Source organism: Pistacia vera, unplaced genomic scaffold, assembly GCF_008641045.1.
Source record: "Pistacia vera cultivar Batoury unplaced genomic scaffold, PisVer_v2 Contig196, whole genome shotgun sequence".
In the NCBI taxonomy this organism is placed as follows: domain Eukaryota; kingdom Viridiplantae; phylum Streptophyta; class Magnoliopsida; order Sapindales; family Anacardiaceae; genus Pistacia; species Pistacia vera.
In genome coordinates, this window is record NW_022195997.1 from 989422 (window position 1) to 1007044 (window position 17623).

The 17623-nt window shown below is 36.6% G+C and overlaps 2 protein-coding genes, 1 long non-coding RNA gene and 1 other non-coding gene across 4 annotated transcripts; all 4 read right to left on the minus strand.

Moving 5' to 3' along the window:
• Positions 1-6880: 6880 nt before the first annotated feature.
• LOC116128032 lies at positions 6881-7822 on the minus strand. The gene is made up of 2 exons (XR_004127672.1): positions 7547-7822; positions 6881-7428 (listed from the first exon to the last, which is right to left on the minus strand). It is a non-coding gene; the product is annotated as an uncharacterized LOC116128032 (long non-coding RNA).
• Positions 7823-8559: 737 nt separating this feature from the next.
• LOC116128031 (coiled-coil domain-containing protein 9-like) lies at positions 8560-11090 on the minus strand. Its single transcript, XM_031413707.1, has 2 exons — positions 10809-11090; positions 8560-9025 (listed from the first exon to the last, which is right to left on the minus strand). The coding sequence occupies exons 1-2, from the start codon at positions 11055-11057 to the stop codon at positions 8840-8842; spliced, it is 435 nt and encodes a 144-aa protein (XP_031269567.1). The 5' UTR covers positions 11058-11090; the 3' UTR covers positions 8560-8839.
• Positions 11091-11637: 547 nt separating this feature from the next.
• Positions 11638-15016, minus strand: LOC116128028 (probable ubiquitin-conjugating enzyme E2 37). Its single transcript, XM_031413702.1, has 7 exons — positions 14823-15016; positions 14667-14736; positions 14457-14562; positions 13524-13622; positions 13304-13435; positions 13069-13221; positions 11638-12943 (listed from the first exon to the last, which is right to left on the minus strand). The coding sequence occupies exons 1-7, from the start codon at positions 14956-14958 to the stop codon at positions 11963-11965; spliced, it is 1677 nt and encodes a 558-aa protein (XP_031269562.1). The 5' UTR covers positions 14959-15016; the 3' UTR covers positions 11638-11962.
• A 1649-nt stretch (positions 15017-16665) lies between these two features.
• On the minus strand, positions 16666-16746 carry TRNAL-AAG. The gene has a single exon. It is a non-coding gene; the product is annotated as a tRNA-Leu (tRNA).
• Positions 16747-17623: the final 877 nt, after the last annotated feature.

Sequence of the window (17623 nt, forward strand, 5' to 3'; positions counted from 1 at the left end):
TTGGAGGGTGGCTGGATCTGGCCAATCGTGCTCCGAGATGGCATTTTCCAGCCAGATCCACCGTGGATCTGGCCATTGACGCTAGATCTAGTCACGTTTATCGTTGATGGTTAACGACGGACTATCTTGACTATCATTGACGACTAGCTACGACCAGCTACGACCAAAGTATAGCCTTCGTTGTGGTTAACGACAACCATATCTGGCCGTCATTGACGACTAGCTACGCCAAAGATTTAACCGTGACTATAGATCTAGTGGATCTGGCCAAAATGTATATCACTGCATTATCAGTCATATCCAGCCGGTAGTGTGCCATTATATCAGATTCTGGCCACCTTCTGCGGTATGGCAGTCGACTCTGGCAATGTGTGGAGTGAAGTGTTTTGTCAATTTTAAAACTTTTTTTGGGGGGTGTTTAGTTAATTAACAAACTTATGGCGTATAAAAATAATTGAACAAAAATAATAGTATTTTCAGAATAGAAAATCATGTGTATTTTAGATGATACGAATATGATAGGGCAAAAATAGGGAAACAAAGCACCCTTCGTTTTCATTATACTAATCTTTTCATTAAGTACACATCAACCAAAAAGCTGTGATTATACCTTCATTAGTTCACATCGTAATCTGCCCAATTCCACTTTAACTAATGAGTCTAAAAACTAAATTAGATCATCTAAATTGCAAGTCATAAAACAACACAATGGCTAATCTCTAGATATGCACTTGAGACAAAATTCATAATCATAACCAAAGATTTAAAGAAAACCAAGCCCTCAAGAGATACTTCTCGAATTCCTATTCTTGTATAAATTAAGCATAAAATATGATCAAACCTCCCGTGCCAAATAACCAATCAAGAAACAAATAAAAGGAAGTTCAATTTGAATAACAGAATTGAAAAAAAGTAACTTCCGATAGGGAATCGAGAGGTTGCGACGAGTCAATTTCTCCCTTCAGGTGCCATACGTACCACCGCTCCGCCCCTCTGATTATTCAAATTAAGGCGATTAGAACCGAACATCGGCAATGACTCGAGAGCAACTGCAACTTGGCTCATTGACGCTGACGGAAACGACGTGGAGGGTCTTAATGAAGGGCCAATTGCTAGGGTTTTCGATGTCGACGCTGTAGATAGGCAGCAGAACGATGCCATCAGTTTTCAACCGCCTCTCGTCGCCTACAGAACGGGGCCTTTATCATATCTCTAAAAATCGTGGGCCGGCCTAGTCCGACTTACCAAGCCCGTTGTCAAATGGATTGTTCGAACTTGGACGAAGGATGAGGTCTTCTTTGGGGCCACATAAAGGAACATACGGTGATATGAGTGATTTGAATAAATTTCTACTAGAAAGTTCGTGGAGTTTATGGTCAGAGAAAACTTACAGACAAGCATATGGCTTGGTCTTTACGTAGACAAGGTTCATTTCTACCAATACTTTCAAACATAGTGTATGTGACACTAGTATCAGAGCAACATTATCACTTTTCACCGATATTAAAATCTCATCCTATCCTAACTAGTTTATAAGTTTTTGGATACCCTGAAATAAATGGATTATTTTAACACCTAAAAATAGAAGAAAACTACGCTCAGCAAAACTTATGATTTTTATATAGTAGGTCATTTTTATAGAAGATCGTTTATTACTTTTTGGCCAAAATCGAATTTTAGCTACTTGAATTAAAGTACTCTATGATGCATTGATTGGTGTCATGGTTCCTTCAGCTTTAATCAGCCCAGAAGCCTCAGACTAGAGAAATCAAAGAAGCCAGCTTAACCAGTTTATCAAAAGGGTAAAGTATAATGTCCACTATCGATATTAACATATGACGATTGGTTATCACCTTCAGACAACTGTTGCTGAAGCCTGTAATACTTATTAGAGCCAATGCTGTTTCTGCTGTTGTTACCAATGACCTCCAGAATGAAAAGAGTCATAGAATGCATGGTCAATGGCTGTCAAATAACCATACACCAGAAAATATTAAGGCGTAAGATATTGGGGGTCAGATTCAGTAAGAAACCATCACATATTAAGCCTCATTTTGTACTTCCCCATGCGCTTCCGTCCTAGCAACAGCTTGGACCTCAAAACTCCATCCCTCTCCTCCTCGCGTCTTCACTATCTAGCACACAACCACTTCAGATATTGGGGATTCCACTGTTTTCTGTTGCTGAGTCTCCCCACGATCTTGATCTGTTTGCTCCTTGTTTCCTTTCTCAAGAACATGACTTAGATGCATCTGTAGAGGTTCTCCTTGTGAGAGTATGCAGCTGTTTATTATTATGCTATCTTGCAAATGGGTCAGAGGGCCAAGAGACAATTTTCGCCCAATTCCAATCTTTGTAGAAGAGGCGGTGGGACTTGAAGAGGTTGTTTCCGAAGTGGGCCACGTTCTCCTTATTATCCTTTTCCTGTCCTAGTGTAGCCCTTTGAATCCATGAATGCTTCTTGCCAAATGAAATAGCTTTCTTGTAGTTCACCTCAGTAGAGCCATTTCCCATAGTATTAATAAAATCCTTACAAGGCTCTAGTTCATTACAGTTAATGGACAGGGGCATTGTGTGCTCCCAATGATGATTTAGGGCGTGATGGAGGGCAATACCTTGGGCTGATAAAGATTTTCTCATTATTATCATCTTAGTTTGAATTTATCCAAAGATCTACACGCTTTTCCTGTCACCTCGCACAGATCTTCGAGCTAGTGTTATGCTACCATTCTTTAATTCCCTGTTATGAGGTTTTTGCTGTCTAAAATTGCTGGCGTGCAGCAAGATGATCCTGAAGAAGTTACAGAAATGGTTTCAGGGCTACACAGTGGAAACTGATTTGGCAATACATTTTCCATGACACAACCGTCTTCTTCAGATTTGACGAGGATTCCAGTGATAGCTTCCGCCTAGTTCCCATAGCTTCTCACGTCTCAAGTTAAAGTCATCAAGAGGTAAACTTAATCCTTCCTTTTTCCATTAGCTCCCATCTGGTTTGCAAAGATAGAAGAAACCGGACATCAAAGTAATATTGACCTCGTTCATTTTTCTTTAGCATCCATCTGGTTTTCGAAAGAAAGACAAAATGAGGGTGGTGCGACTGTTTACCTCTTCACCCCACATCATTGTCCCTATTTTGGCTTGAGCTTGAAAACTCCAGCGACAACTTCCGGCTGATACCATATTTTGGTTATGACTTGAAACTAATTCCATGACTTCAGTCTTGACTCTATTGATCCTCTAACTTCAGCCTGAAGTAAGTATTTCAGTATCAAAAAAAATAATATTTCACAAAAATCAAACAGTAGACAAATTTCATGTCACTATCCCACAGTGAATTGAAGTTCGGAACGCCTTGAGTGCTGAATTATTCCCAGCACTCCGCCTTTGCATACTCTCAGTCATTGATCGAGCTTTTTGGTCAAAAGCCTGTCTGTTATATTTGTATTCCCTGCTCTGTGCTCCGTCAAAACATATCACAGAAAAAGACTCTTTCAAATTCACATTGGGCCCACACAATCAATGGTATAAAAACTACCGCTTCACACATGAGTCCATCATCAGGATTTGGTTCACTCAGTAACAACCCTATGCTTGTAAGCACAGTTGAGATGTTCAGGATGGTTGCCATGCCCCTGTTTTTTTGTTAAAATACCTTTGTTAAAAATTAGATTATGAAAGAAAAGAAACTTTACATAAAGCAAATTGAATAGCGAAACACCATCCCGGAGACTTTTTTGGTTTGGGTTGTTCAACCTGTTCGGGTAGACATTACATGTCACAACTGTTGTCTTGGAGTCTAAGCAAAAAATTGTAACGGCCGCATTAACGATATTAACTACAGGATGTCCCATATTTCTTCTGAGTTTTTTAGATAAAATATTAAAATTTTACATTATTTTTAATGGTTTCTTATAATTTTTAATGTCACTGCGTTACCGCTACCGTTAATAGTCTGCAACAGTGAGACTAACGACAACAATAAAGTTGGTTGTATTCTGACAGTGGGTTAATAATGAACTCATGTTTATTAAATTTTGAATCGAATCAAACAAAGACTATCTGCAGAATAATTACTTAATGCAATTCCAAGTCAGATTGAGAATGGACCACCCGACCAATTTTCTTATAACTTAATCTTCTAGAGCTTATCCTTAAACTTAATTTGTCCAAAGAAGAATAAAATGATAAAGACAATACTATACTATTAATGTGTTACGCCTGGAAAATTAAGGGCTAACGTAAGAAATTACGTGATAGGGTGTGACCTGCTCCTGTCAGAATGGTAAGCACACATCAGGTCTGTCAAACGCCATGGAGCTCCCACGTGTCTATTTCTCTGCTCCAAATCACGTGAAATCAGTTTGGAAGGTCGGCAATGTGACGTAAAACCGGATTTAATCCTGACATTCACACCAACCCATAGATTTAATGATGATTAATTACACTCATCTCACTATAAAAAGAGGAAGACCCCTTCATTAAGGGGATTCGGCTATTTTACACTGGGAATTAGCTTTCTCTCTCTCTTATAACTTTATATTTACTTTTCACCAATCATTGGTAAGTCAGTTCGCTGTTGCGACTTGACCCACTATATTAATACAAATCAGTGGATGTAGAACTTGCTACCTTAGCATCCGAACCACTTCAAAAAGCTCTTATTGCATTTTCTCTACATTCTACCCATAATCACGTGTATCTCTTGACCAATCAACGTTACGCACGTGTCGATTAGTTGGTGTCAAAAATCACGCATCAACATAATGTAAAATAAAACACCGGTCCATGTTTTATGTATCACACTATACTGCATCGAGCTTTAAAAAAAATATTGTTTTAATATTTTTGTTTAGAGCAAACCACATGTTCCCACCCAAGGGATAACAAAATTATAAATTGATATTCTCACCCTTAATCTAACAACGTTAGTGACTGTTAGAGGTGGTCAGAAACAGTGAGTAAGGTCGACAAGTGAATGTATGAGTTTTGTAGAAGATGTTATGGAGAGTCCAACGGTGGTCTCGAAAGTAATTTTGGACTTTAGAATCAATTGGAAAAAACCAAAAATTACCAGTTTGGATGCTACTAACATAAGCTGTTTTTTGCTAACATGTGCACGTCTTCTGTCAAAGAAAGCGTCGACAAATGCATTATAGTGAAAAGTTTAGAATTTGTTAAAATAATGAAAACAACGTTAGTTTAAGTAAGAATCTGAAATAAATACGATTAGGAGTACCAACTTAAAATTTTGCTACACCTTGGATGAGAATATGCCGTTTGCTCGTTTGTTTATTACAGATTAACTTAGAAATAAAAACCCATGATTGACCTGATCTACTAGTTTATCAGTCTTTATTACAGTTTTAGCCTCAGAAATACGAGGCTGTTGAGTAAAGAGATGGAACCTTTTAATGCCACTCACAAAAAGAGGTTAAAGAACAAATAAATTATAACCAAAAATTGAATGGTTGTGGAGCTGTGGGAGCAACCACGCCATCAAACTAAAAACGTCGAAAAGCGTAGAATCTCATTAGAATAATGAAAGATTGATGGAGGAGAATGATGACCTTGTTTACAACGTTAATTGTGGTATCTTGCCAACAAAATAATGATTAAATTGATTAATTGGTGGTAAATTTAAACAAATTCAAATAATTTTAAGTTNCTACTTGTTTATCAGTCTTTATTACAGTTTTAGCCTAAGAAATACGAGGCTGTTGAGTAAAGAGATGGAACCTTTTAACGCCACTCATAAAAAGATGTTAAAGAACAAATAAATTATAACCAAAAATTGAATGGTTGTGTAGCTGTGGGAGCAACCACGCCATCAAACTAAAAACGTCGAAAAGCGTAGAATCTCATTAGAATAATGAAAGATTGATGGAGGAGAATGATGACCTTGTTTACAACGTTAATTGTGGTATCTTGCCAACAAAATAATGATTAAATTGATTAATTGGTGGTAAATTTAAACAAATTCAAATAATTTTAAGTTGCGGAAATGTGAACTTTTTTATTGTGTTTAGATGAAATGAAAATTACGACCCTAAATACATATAACGTTAAAGGTCAATATTATATTTACAATCAAATTTTATAAACTTTTTTATATAATTTTATTAATTTCGATTTGGTAGCTCGCAATATATCTCATCTGTTTAATTGCAAATGTCAGAATTATGAGAAAAAATTTATAAGATTAAGTTGTGAGATGAACATCAAATAAGTTCATTAAAATGGGTGCTTGTAAAATGATTTTCACTAGTACTTCCACCCATATTTCCTTGATTTAAGTTAATAAAAAACTGATTTTTACATCCTATATCGAAAAGTTGATTTTGGACTTTTATGGGTTATGTTTCTCTTCTTTTGTCACAAATAATTTTTTCAATTCATTTGTTAATTCTTATGTTGGGGACTTAAAAAGTTATTTACCATAATATTTAAGAAAAAGAAAAAACATTTAAGTTATTTTTCCAATTCATAATTTTTTTTTTTTTTTTTTTTAAATCTACCAACAAACTTCCAAAATATGTTTTAAAAGTTTAGAATATAAAAAAAATATAGACAAAACAACGTTTTAGTTGTTAATGCAATCAACTTGTGATCTCAATTATACCATTGAACTTGTTTTTATTAAATAAATAATGGTTCATCTTTTCAATGCAATAGTATCAAAGCATTATGAAAAAATAGATGGTCCAAGTCAACGAAACGATGAAGAGCTCGTATTAGTTGGCACAGGGCCATTCAACATCTCAGAACTTGCGCCACAAACAGCTACAAACCATAAAATATTAACTAAGAATTTAAAATCTATACACCATGCTACATACACATTCTGAGGAATTTATATTCACTACTGCAATTGGATCAATTCCATGAAACAATAATGTTTATTTCAAACAGAAATTAATATTGATGATCCTCTCTTTACATGACAAAATCCACCCACCCATTGCATGTTTAAGTGTCTGAACTCAATACATTGTTTTGTTCCTTCTAATTATTTCAAGAATCTCAAAATAATCACCAATTACAATTACACAAAATTGCCGGATCCACCATGTAAAAATCAATCTGAGAAAAGCGTAGGAAAATTTCAGAAACTACCTTTCTCTCATAAGTTGACTAAATTATGTCAGAAAATAAAAATGGCTGTATGATGATAAAGATGATGAGTCAACTGAAATCTGGGAAATTAAGGAGATGAAGAGTCTACCAGAAACATCTCAAAAAATTGACGAGAAAGTGGAAAAGATAATTTTCTTGCTCAAGTAACTCGTGTCTAACCATTCTCTCCAGAACAATATTCTGAGGAAGAAGTTCACTGTAGTAGAGTATCGTTGTGACAGAGGCAGCAGGCTGACTTACCAGGGCCGTTAGAAGCTCCACCAGTGACCGGAACATCAATGGCGTTAGAGACTGCAAATGACAAACAAAGTAATTAAGATCGAGTTTAAGTTGAAAATCTACACATACGTAAACAACAATTGGATTATATATTATTATTGGGAGGTAATAAAGGAATGATCATACTAACCATGGCTCTGGTGAGTTGGAAGAAGAAGACCAAGAAAGATGTTCAAAATGAAGATTTGGTCTTGAAAAGACGAGAGTTGCATTTGGCCATTTGTGTTCGTTTAGCTGCCAATCTACAGCGAACATTCAGACCTACCCGTCCTTACCCTGAAGTCTTACAAGGAGCAAGCTAAAACTAAAACAGATGAAACATTTGAGAGGGGATTATCAACTGCCACAACTAACACTCACATATTGTGGTCCTTTCCAGTAAGGTTTTGCCACGGCAGAGATTGGGTTTATGATTTTATTCGGTACAACATAAACCCCACGTCATTTGTAATTGGCTGATGTGTTAAAAGCTTAATCTATCGTTTTAAGAGTTACATTTATTATGAGTCATTGATTTTTTTTATTCACCTCTCCAATAATTTTATTTTATATTATTTCAAGAAGCACGTGATTGTTGAGTTATATAGCTTACTCACATCAGTTGCCGTCAACTGTACCAATCCGACTGGTGGAGGTACAAAGAGAAGAGGGGCAATGTTAAGTTTGAGGGATTGGAGATGGGCAAACACACCAGCCTATATAAGACTTACGGTACTGGGCTACTTCTGCCACGTGAAGAGAAGAAACTTGAATACTTTCCAATGACCCCTAATGTATTATTTGGCATAGAATGAGCTCTCATTCTCAGAAAGTGCAAAGCAAATACGAAAAGAGTTGTTGACTGGTTGGGACACAAAATAAACAAATGGTAGGGAAAACACAATCAAGAATTTGACCCAGCTGCTAAGAGATGAGCCACCGATCTGTCTCATGCCCAAAAGATGACGGCTAAACTTTAGTCATGTTGGGATTCCCCGGTGCAGGCGACAAAACCATCCCCAGTATCATAATTCTTACAAATGAAATTATGCTCTTATAAAAACACTGGATTAGAAGTGAGACAGCTAGCAATAAAATCAATATACACACATCGGTTCAGTAGATCATGTATATCTATCCTCATAGGAAGAAAATAACAGCACAGAGAGGAAAAATATCAGCCTAAATTTTATTTTAAAATCACTCATCAAATTATGCTACTGAAAATTCTACCAAAATGGAAATTAAAGCCTACATATAAGCCTGCAATAAGTACCAAGAAGAGGTTTGACATATCCTTTCAGCACAAAATGAGGACCCTCACCTTCAACAACATTTTACAGGGATGATTATCATCCACTTTCTACACAAAGCACATAAAGGAAGAAGTGACACCTCGAGCTTATGGGATACAATACCCGGCTCTGTCATAATAAGAATACTCCTATTGATTATCAGGCTTCTCTGTTTCTTCCTTCTCAGGATCTTCCTCCTCTTCCTCTTTCTTTTCTTCCTCTTCTTCATCTTCTTCTGGAGGATCACATGGCAATGGAGGTGGTAACGGTGTTTTCATAGGGCTAAACTGGGGAAATACATCAGGTCTACGACCAGGTTTGGGCCTCTCCCACTCCTGCGTTATAGATTGATAGACATTATTTACCACCCCAGCACATACAATAAACATTCAGACCAAAAGAATAAAGAATTAAAGACTTTTTCCCACCCAAATAATGGCTTAATGACACTTTCTCACTCACAGACATTTAAAATATTATTTTATTACCTAAATTTATATTCCGGTAGTAAACAGAGAACAAACTTGGTCCAAGCTGTTGGGGCTTTTGAAGATAGGAGACCGATGAATCTTTTGGTGGTGAAAGATCGGATTTTGGTTATTGGGATTGATTGAAATTTGACTTGGGAGGGGCGGTTGCACATTCTCTAATTGCTCGATTGCAATTGGCAGGGTCGACGAGAGTAGATTTGAAAGGTTTTGGTGAGTGATGATCGAGAAAGAGAATAGTGGTGGTGTAGGGTCACAATGATGTCGAAATCGGAAACGGAATATAAATTTGGATAGTAAAATAGTATTTTAAAAGTCTATTGGTAGAAAAGTGTTACTAAACTATTATTTGAGTGGGAAGTCATTTACTCGAGAATAAATCCACCATAATTAATTTTCAAATAGAACAAGCCACTCGGAATTTCAATTAATAATTCATAATACATAATCTTTTTAGGTGCGTTTGATTTAGTATTTTAGATAGTATTTTTGAAAAAGTAAGAGTTAGGTGGTAATAACGAGGAAGGATTTGAAAATTAACAAAACACTGATCTAAGTTTGTTAATTTACTAAACACCCATGTAATAAAAACATTGAAAATTACAAAAACACCCCCACCCATCCATTAAATACCGACAGCCGGCCACCACTGTTGGAGGGTGGCTGGAGTCGCTGCATCGAAGCACGATCGACTGGATCTGGCCGATCGTGCTCCGAGATGGCCTTTTCCAGCCAGATCCACCGTGGATCTGGCCATTGATAGCTAGATCTAGCCACATTTAGTCGTTGATGGTTAACGACAGTCATATCTTGGTTATCGTTGACGACTAGTTACGGCCAAAGATATGGCCGTCGTTGATGGTTAACAACAGCCATATCTTGGCCATCGTTGACGACTAGCTACAGCCAAAGATTTAGCCGTTGACTATAGATCTAGTGGATCTGACCAGAAAAGACTATATCACTGCACTATCGGTCATATCCAGCCGGTAGTGCATCATTATACCAGATTCTGGCCACCTTCCGACGGTAGTGGCAGCTGAATCTGGCAAATGTGTGTGAGTGAGGGTGTTTTTGTCAATTTTTAAACTTTTTTTGAGGAGGTGTTTAGTTAAATTAACAAACTTAGGGCCTATAAAAATAATTGAATAACATATAATAATATTTTCAGAATAGAAAAACAAATGTGTATTTTGAAAATGATAAGAATATGATAGGGCAAAAATAGGGAAACAAAAGGCACCCTTCGTTTTCATTATACATAATCTTTTCATTAAGTAGCACATCAACCAAAAAACTGTGATTATACCTTCATTAAGTTCACATCGTAATCTGCCCAATTCCACTTTAACTAATGAGTTCTAAAAACTAAATTAGATCATCTAAATATGCAAGTCATAAAACAAACCCAAATGGCTAAATCTCTAGATATTGCACTTGAGACAAAATTCATAATCATAACCAAAGATTTAAAGAAAACCAAGCCCTCAAGAGACACGTCTTCAAATTCCTATTCTTGTATAAATTAAGGCATAAAATATGATCAAACCTCCCGTGCCAAATAACCAATCAAGAAACAAATAAAAGGAAGTTCAATTTGAATAACAGAATTGAAAAAAAGTAAACTTACGATAGGGAAATCGAGAGGGTTGCGACGAGTCAATTTCTCCTCTTCAGGTGCCATACGTACCACCTGCCTCCGCGCCCTCTGATTATTCAAATTAAGGCGATTAGAACCGAACATCGGCATCAAGACTCGAGAGCAACTGCAACTTTGGCTCATTGACGCTGACGAGAACGACGTGGAGGGTCTTAATGAAGGGGCAATTGCTAGGGTTTTCGATGTCGATGCTGTAGATAGGCAGCAGAACGATGCCATCAGTTATTCAACCGCCTCTCGTCGCCTACAAGAACGGGGCCTTTATCATATCTCTAAAAATCGTGGGCCGGGCCTAGTCCGACTTACCAAGCCCGTTGTCAAATGGATTGTTCGAACTTGGACGAGAGGATGAGGTCTTCTTTGGGGCCACATAAAGGAACATACGGTTGATATTGAGTGAGTGTGAAATAAATTTCTACTAGAAAGTCGTGTGGAGTTTATGGTCAGAGAAAACTTACAGGACATGCATATGGCTTGGTCTTTACGTAGACAAGGTTCATTTCTACCAATACTTTCAAATCATAGTGTATGTGACACTAGTATCAGAGCAACATTATCACCTTTTCACCGATATTAATATCATCTCATCCTAATTCCTAACTAGTTTATAAGTTTTTGGATACCCTGAAATAAATGGATTGTTTTAACACCTAAAACTAGAAGAAAACTACGCTCAGCAAAACTTATGATTTTTATATAGTAGGTCATTTTTATAGAAGGTCGTTTATTACTTTTTGGCCAAAATCGAATTTTAAGCTGCTTGAATTAAAGTACTCTATGATGCATTTGATTGGTGTCATGGTTCCTCCAGCTTTTCATCAGCCCAGAGGCCCCAGACTAGAGAAATCAAAGAAGCCAGCTTAACAAAGTTTGATCAAAAGGGAATAAAGTATAATGTCACTATCAATATTAACATATTGACTGATTGGTGATCACCAGTCAGACAACTGTTGCTGTAATAGCTTATGTAGAGCCAATGCTGTTTCTGCGGTTGTTACCAATGACCTCCAGAATGAAAAGAGTCATAGAATGCGTGGTCAATGGCTGTCAAATGACCATACACCAGAAAATATTAAGGCGTAAGATATTTGGGGGTCAGTAATTCAATAAGAAACCATCACATATTAAGCTCTAATTTTGTACTTCCCCATGCGCTTCCGTCCTAGCAACAGCTTGGACCTCAAAACTCCATCCCTCTCCTCCTCGCTGTCTTCGCTATCTAGCACAACAACCACTTCAGATATTGGGGATTCCACTGTTTTCTGTTGCTGAGTCTCCCCACGATCTTGATCTGTTTGCTCCTTTTTTTCCTTTCTCAAGAACAATGACTTAGATGCATCTGTGGAGAGGTTCTCCTTGTGTGAGAGTATGCAGCTGTTATTATTATTGCTATCTTGCAAATGGGTCAGAGGGCCAAGAGACAATTTTCGCCCAATTCCAATCTTTGTAGAAGAGCGGTGGGGACTTGAAAGAGGTTGTTTCCGAAGTGGAGCCTCGTTCTCCTTATTATCCTTTTCCTGTCCTAGTGATAGCCCTTTGAATCCCAGTGAATGCTTCTTGCCAAAGGAACATAGCTTCTTGTAGTTCACCTCAGTAGAGCCATTTCCCATAGTATCAATAAAATCCTTACAAGGCTCTAGTTCATTACAGTTAATGGACAGGGGCATTGATTGTGCTCCACATGATGATTTAAGGTGTGACTGGGAGGGCAATACCTGTGGCTGGATAAAGATTTTCTCATTATTATCATCATTTAGTTGGAATTTATCCAAAGATCTCCACGGCTTTTCCTGGTCATCCTCGCACAGATGCTTCGAGCTAGTGTTTATGCTACCATTCTTTAATTCCCTGTTATGATGTTTTTGCTGTCTAAAATTGCTGGCGTGCAGCAAAGATGATCCTGAAGAAGTTACAGAAATGGTTTCAGGGCTACACAGTGGAAACTGATTTGGCAATACATTTTCCATGACACAACCGTCTTGCTTCAGAATTTGACAAGAGGATTCCAGTGATAGCTTCCGCCTAGTTCCACATAGCTTCTCACGTCTCAAGTTAAAGTCATCAAGAGTGAAACTTATATCCTTCCTTTTTCCATTAGCTCCCATCTGGTTTTGCAAAGATAGAGAGAAACAGGACATCAAAAGTAATATTGACCTCGTTCATTTTTCTTTAGCATCCATCTGGTTTTCGAAAGAAAGACAAAAATAGAGGGTGGGTGCTGACTGTTTACCTCATTCACCTCCACATCATTGTCCCTATTTTGGCTTTGGCTTGAGCTTGAAAACTCCAGCGACAACTTCCGGCTGATACCATATTGATTGTTATGACTTGAAACTAATTCACTGACTTCAAGTCTTGACTCTATTGATCCTCTAACTTCAGCCTGAAGTAAGATATTTCAGTATCAAAAAAAATATAATATTTCACAAAATCAATAACAGTAGACAAATTTCATGTCACTATACCACAGTAGAATTCAAGTTCGGAACGCCTTGACTGCTGAAATTATTCCCAGCAACTCCTGCCTTTGCATACTTCTCAGTCATTGATCGAGCTTTTTGGTCAAAAGCCTGTCTGTTATATTTGTATTCCCTGCTCTGTGCATCCAGTCAAAACATATCACATGAAAAAGACTCTTTCAAATTCACAATTGCTGCCCACACAATCAATGGGTATAAAACTAACCGCTTCACACATGAGTCCATCATCAGGATTTGGTTCACTCAGTAACAACCCTATGCTTGTAAGCACAGTTGAGATGTTCAGGGATGGTTGCCATGCCCCCTGTTTTTTATTAAAATACCTTTGTCAAAAATTAGATTTATGAAAGAAACAGAAACTTTACGATAAAGCAAATTGAATAGAGAAACAACATGCCCGGGAGTCCAAGCCATTGAAAATATTCAAATGACAATTAAAACCTCCCAATCTGGCAGATCATCAGTCGATCTTGTCAATTCAGTGGATGATGTTGTTGTAACAAGGAGAAATAGTTTAATCTTCTGGCTATTATCCCTTTTAAGTGCTAGTTCATCATGCCAGAAATAATAGTGACTCTTACAAAGATAAGGAACAAAACTAAAAGACTCAAATCTGCACAAGTTCATCGAAACAGAATCCTAGAGTTTAAACTCTGATTGACCTGGTTAGTAGATCACTGCAGAAATGTGTTGAGCCATTGCAGTATATAGGTCAAAATTCCAGGGCCAAAAAACAAGCAGTGTTTACGAAAATTAAGCTTCCAGCAGAAACATGTGGAAGATTGAGAGTTGCAACCAAGTCGTTTTTTCCTATTTTTTGAAGGAAACAACCTTAAATTCCTATTCAAAAATTCCTAGACTAGATTCAAGGGCACCAAGTGCAATAAAAAAGTTGACACGTGTATGGAAGAACCTTAGAAATTATAGCAAATTTGCTCCATTTTCCATTCCAATATAGGACCTTGCGGGTCAAACACCATCAAAGTCACATATTTACTCTTAACCTCTATGCCTATAACTAGCTGAAAAATAATTAGGAGCTTACTTACCCACACCAACAATCAAAGGGCATGGCAAAATTAACCCAGAGAATAACTCAGATATTCATAATTCCAATACAGTAATGGGATTCACTCACCTTTGGGGGAAGATTGAGAATATCAAGGCATATTCGGCCACCGTTGTCAATATTAGGGTGGTAAATAGGCGTGGCAAAGGTCACACTCGGAGGCTGAAACGGATACCTGAAAATACATTTTTAAAAAACAATTAAAAACGTCAGCAAATAATATTCATATCAAATTTCTATAAACTCCAAAAATATAATCGTAATTTAAGTTAAGAACACCTTTCAGGTATTTGAATTTTGATTTCAAAAACCCCTTTAGCATATACGGTGCCTTGAGGACCTTCAATATCTGCGGCAACAAAATAAATAAACCACGTTATAAACTGAATACTACAAATAAGGTAATCTAGAAAACAAGAGAAAAGGGAATCATACGGGCATGAATGGTGGATAGTGAGGTGAGGTCAGAGTCGGCGGAGAGAAATGGAAAGGAGGAGCCAGGAGGCGGATCGCTGAGGAGAAGTTTCAGTTCCTTTTGCATTCTCAGGTTTAGCCTCGCGGCTTGGGCCATTTTCTAGGTTTTTTTGGATTGTTCTGCGTAAGTCGTAACTGATGGGTTTGAGGGTTACTAAAACCGATTTCTATGGGTTTTAAAAAGCGCGGGCGCTGAAATTTTAAACTGCTATGGTCCGGGTTAAGATTGCCCGGGCCGGGAGGCAGGAGTTGGGGCACGGAGAAATTCGGGTTTTTAATTCCCGTCCCCCTAGAGAAATTTGGGTTTTTAAGTTTGATTGGAATTAAGGATTCTCTTATTAAAGAGTTAACGAGAATATTGAAGTTTCTAAAAACTTTTAATGGACTAATTAGTATAATTTATTAAAAATGTATTCTTGTAATTGGATAAATTGATTATTGATTAATTAAATTAATTAATTAAAAAAAATATGACCAAATAAGGAAATTTTATAAATGGGTTTAATAATTAAATTTGGACCCGAATTAGGTTAGCACCCAAATGGGTGAATAAGTTAAACTGGAATACAATATTACAAGGATAACCTACTAATCCAACATTTAGTGACTATTTAAAAGAGGCTTATGGTTCATTGTATGTCAGAGATAACAGACGAGAAAGATTATAAATGAGAGAAAAGAAAAACCCTATCCCCTAGTAGCAAATCCATAAATTTCTACTATGGTGGGCTAAAGTAAAAATTAATTATACATTAATATTTTTGTCCACTAATATTTTTGTTAGAGTAGGTCAAAATATATAAATTATACATATTAATATTTAAAAAAAAAATTAAGGGAAGGCAAAAAGTGGCTGGATCCGGCCTGCTATCCCCCAAGTACACATCTAAGAAGATTAGCAACTTGTTTGCTCATAGTATTTAATCTTTATACTCTTGATCATCCCAAATAAGAAAATGTTCTTGATTCCATTATAGTGAGATAATCCCCACCAACGTGAGATCTTGTGTGTATCTTTATATTCTCAGTCATCCCAAATAATAAATTGTTCTTGATTCCATTGTAATGAGATAATCCCCATCAATGTGAGATTCTGTGTGTATTGATTTAGATGTCAGTAAATGAGTTAATAACTTTTTCATTTATTTATTTATTTTGCATTTTATATTTTTTATATTGAAATATGATATCCATATTTATTTATGATACATATATACGTATACATGCGCTATTTGCATTAAAACATCACTATCATGATCATAATAACATTATGAGGAGGAAGTTTTAAAATCCGAACAGCCGAACGCTTCCACTAAACGTTACTATCCTACCCCAACAGTGGTGACACTGCCAACCTCGCCCATTACAAGCGGCAACAATGTTGTGAACTTTATTCAAAATGGTGTGCGTCCACACATGCTTATCTATTTTTATTATGTGAATTATTTATTGGAATTTGTGGTTGAAAGTTGTTTAGAGCGAATTTATATTAATTGATGAAGTTGGGAATTTGAACATATTAAAAAATAAAATTCTTTTAAGAAAATGACGAGAGAAAGAGAGAGTAAAAGGGACATTATTTTAACTTGGTAAGTAATATAATATCTTTCCTCTTTTTCTCTCATCATTTTCTTATGAAAATTAAGGGAAAGTGAATAAAAATAATTATAAATAATACGAAAAGGTGAAGTGTAATAGTTTTTTATTTTTTTTTTTAATTTGGTATGGTTATAATTTAAATTCAATATCAAAAAACCCGGGGGTACTCTTGATATTGCACATTCTGTAAGGGTGTCAAAAATCATGTTGAGAGTGGGATTTGAACCCACGCCCTTTCGGACCAGAACCTTAATCTGGCGCCTTAGACCAACTCGGCCATCTCAACCAGTTTGCTCTTAAGTCCTGCTAATGTTTATTAGCCTCCAAATACGATAGAGTAGAACTTTCCCTTCACTGTCATTTATCATAGTTTCTTATAATCCTTCTAGTTTGGCGACTCAAATAACGAATTGGGTTGAAAATTTCAAATATCACCGGTTACTAGAAATTCTATTAAAAACCATACGTACTAACACTGTTTTTTTATATTGTTGATGCTTACTTTTGGACACCAATAACTTGTACATGCAAAGTGCTAAGAGAGTCTTAAAAATTACACGTGATGAATCCATGAGATTTGAATATGGTACTGAGATCAGATATGTTGCAGAAAATATAAGATAATATATTGATAAGAGAGATTTTTGTAGTGGTTTGGATGCTTAAAGTAAATCCTACATTCACTCATATTTTATTGTTCTCTAACTATTTTTATGATATTGTCCGTAAGACATACAAAGATGAATAAATATTTTGCTTACAGAGAGAAAGAATGAAGTTCAAATCTATGTATAACTCTCATATGTCCAACCCCCCTTTTTGTGAAGAGAGCTGCTCATTTATACACCTTTTAGGCTAATGTAATGGCTGCTTTTGCAAGTTACCATGAAGCGTGGGGACCACTCTTTAATCCTTATCAACTTTATTTTGATTGAGTTGGGACAGGTGTGCGATTCTCATCCACTTATAGACAAAACTTGAATCTGCTAGATTGGCGACAGCCGTATCCCTTCTGTCGTGGGGCGACGTGCCAGTTTCTGGATGGTATAAAGTCTTCCTAAACTCTGATTGGTTGGTACTGATATCAGTGCGATTTTTTAGCCACGACACATATTATATTGAATATGTGATTTTCATTGTATTTGTTATCACACTGAACGTAA

Excerpts from the sequence above, each read along its gene's own strand:
- LOC116128031 (XM_031413707.1), bottom strand. The coding sequence starts at position 11,057 with ATGGCATCGTTCTGCTGCCTATCTACAGCATCGACATCGAAAACCCTA. Across the intron at positions 9,026-10,808 it reads ACCCTCTCGATTTCCCTATC|GAGTGGGAGAGGCCCAAACC; the intron begins GTAAGTTTACTT and ends TCTATAACGCAG.
- LOC116128028 (XM_031413702.1), bottom strand. The coding sequence starts at position 14,958 with ATGGCCCAAGCCGCGAGGCTAAACCTGAGAATGCAAAAGGAACTGAAA. Across the intron at positions 14,737-14,822 it reads ACTATCCACCATTCATGCCC|ATATTGAAGGTCCTCAAGGC; the intron begins GTATGATTCCCT and ends TTGTTGCCGCAG. Across the intron at positions 13,436-13,523 it reads ATGGACTCATGTGTGAAGCG|AGCAGGGAATACAAATATAA; the intron begins GTTAGTTTTATA and ends CTGGATGCACAG.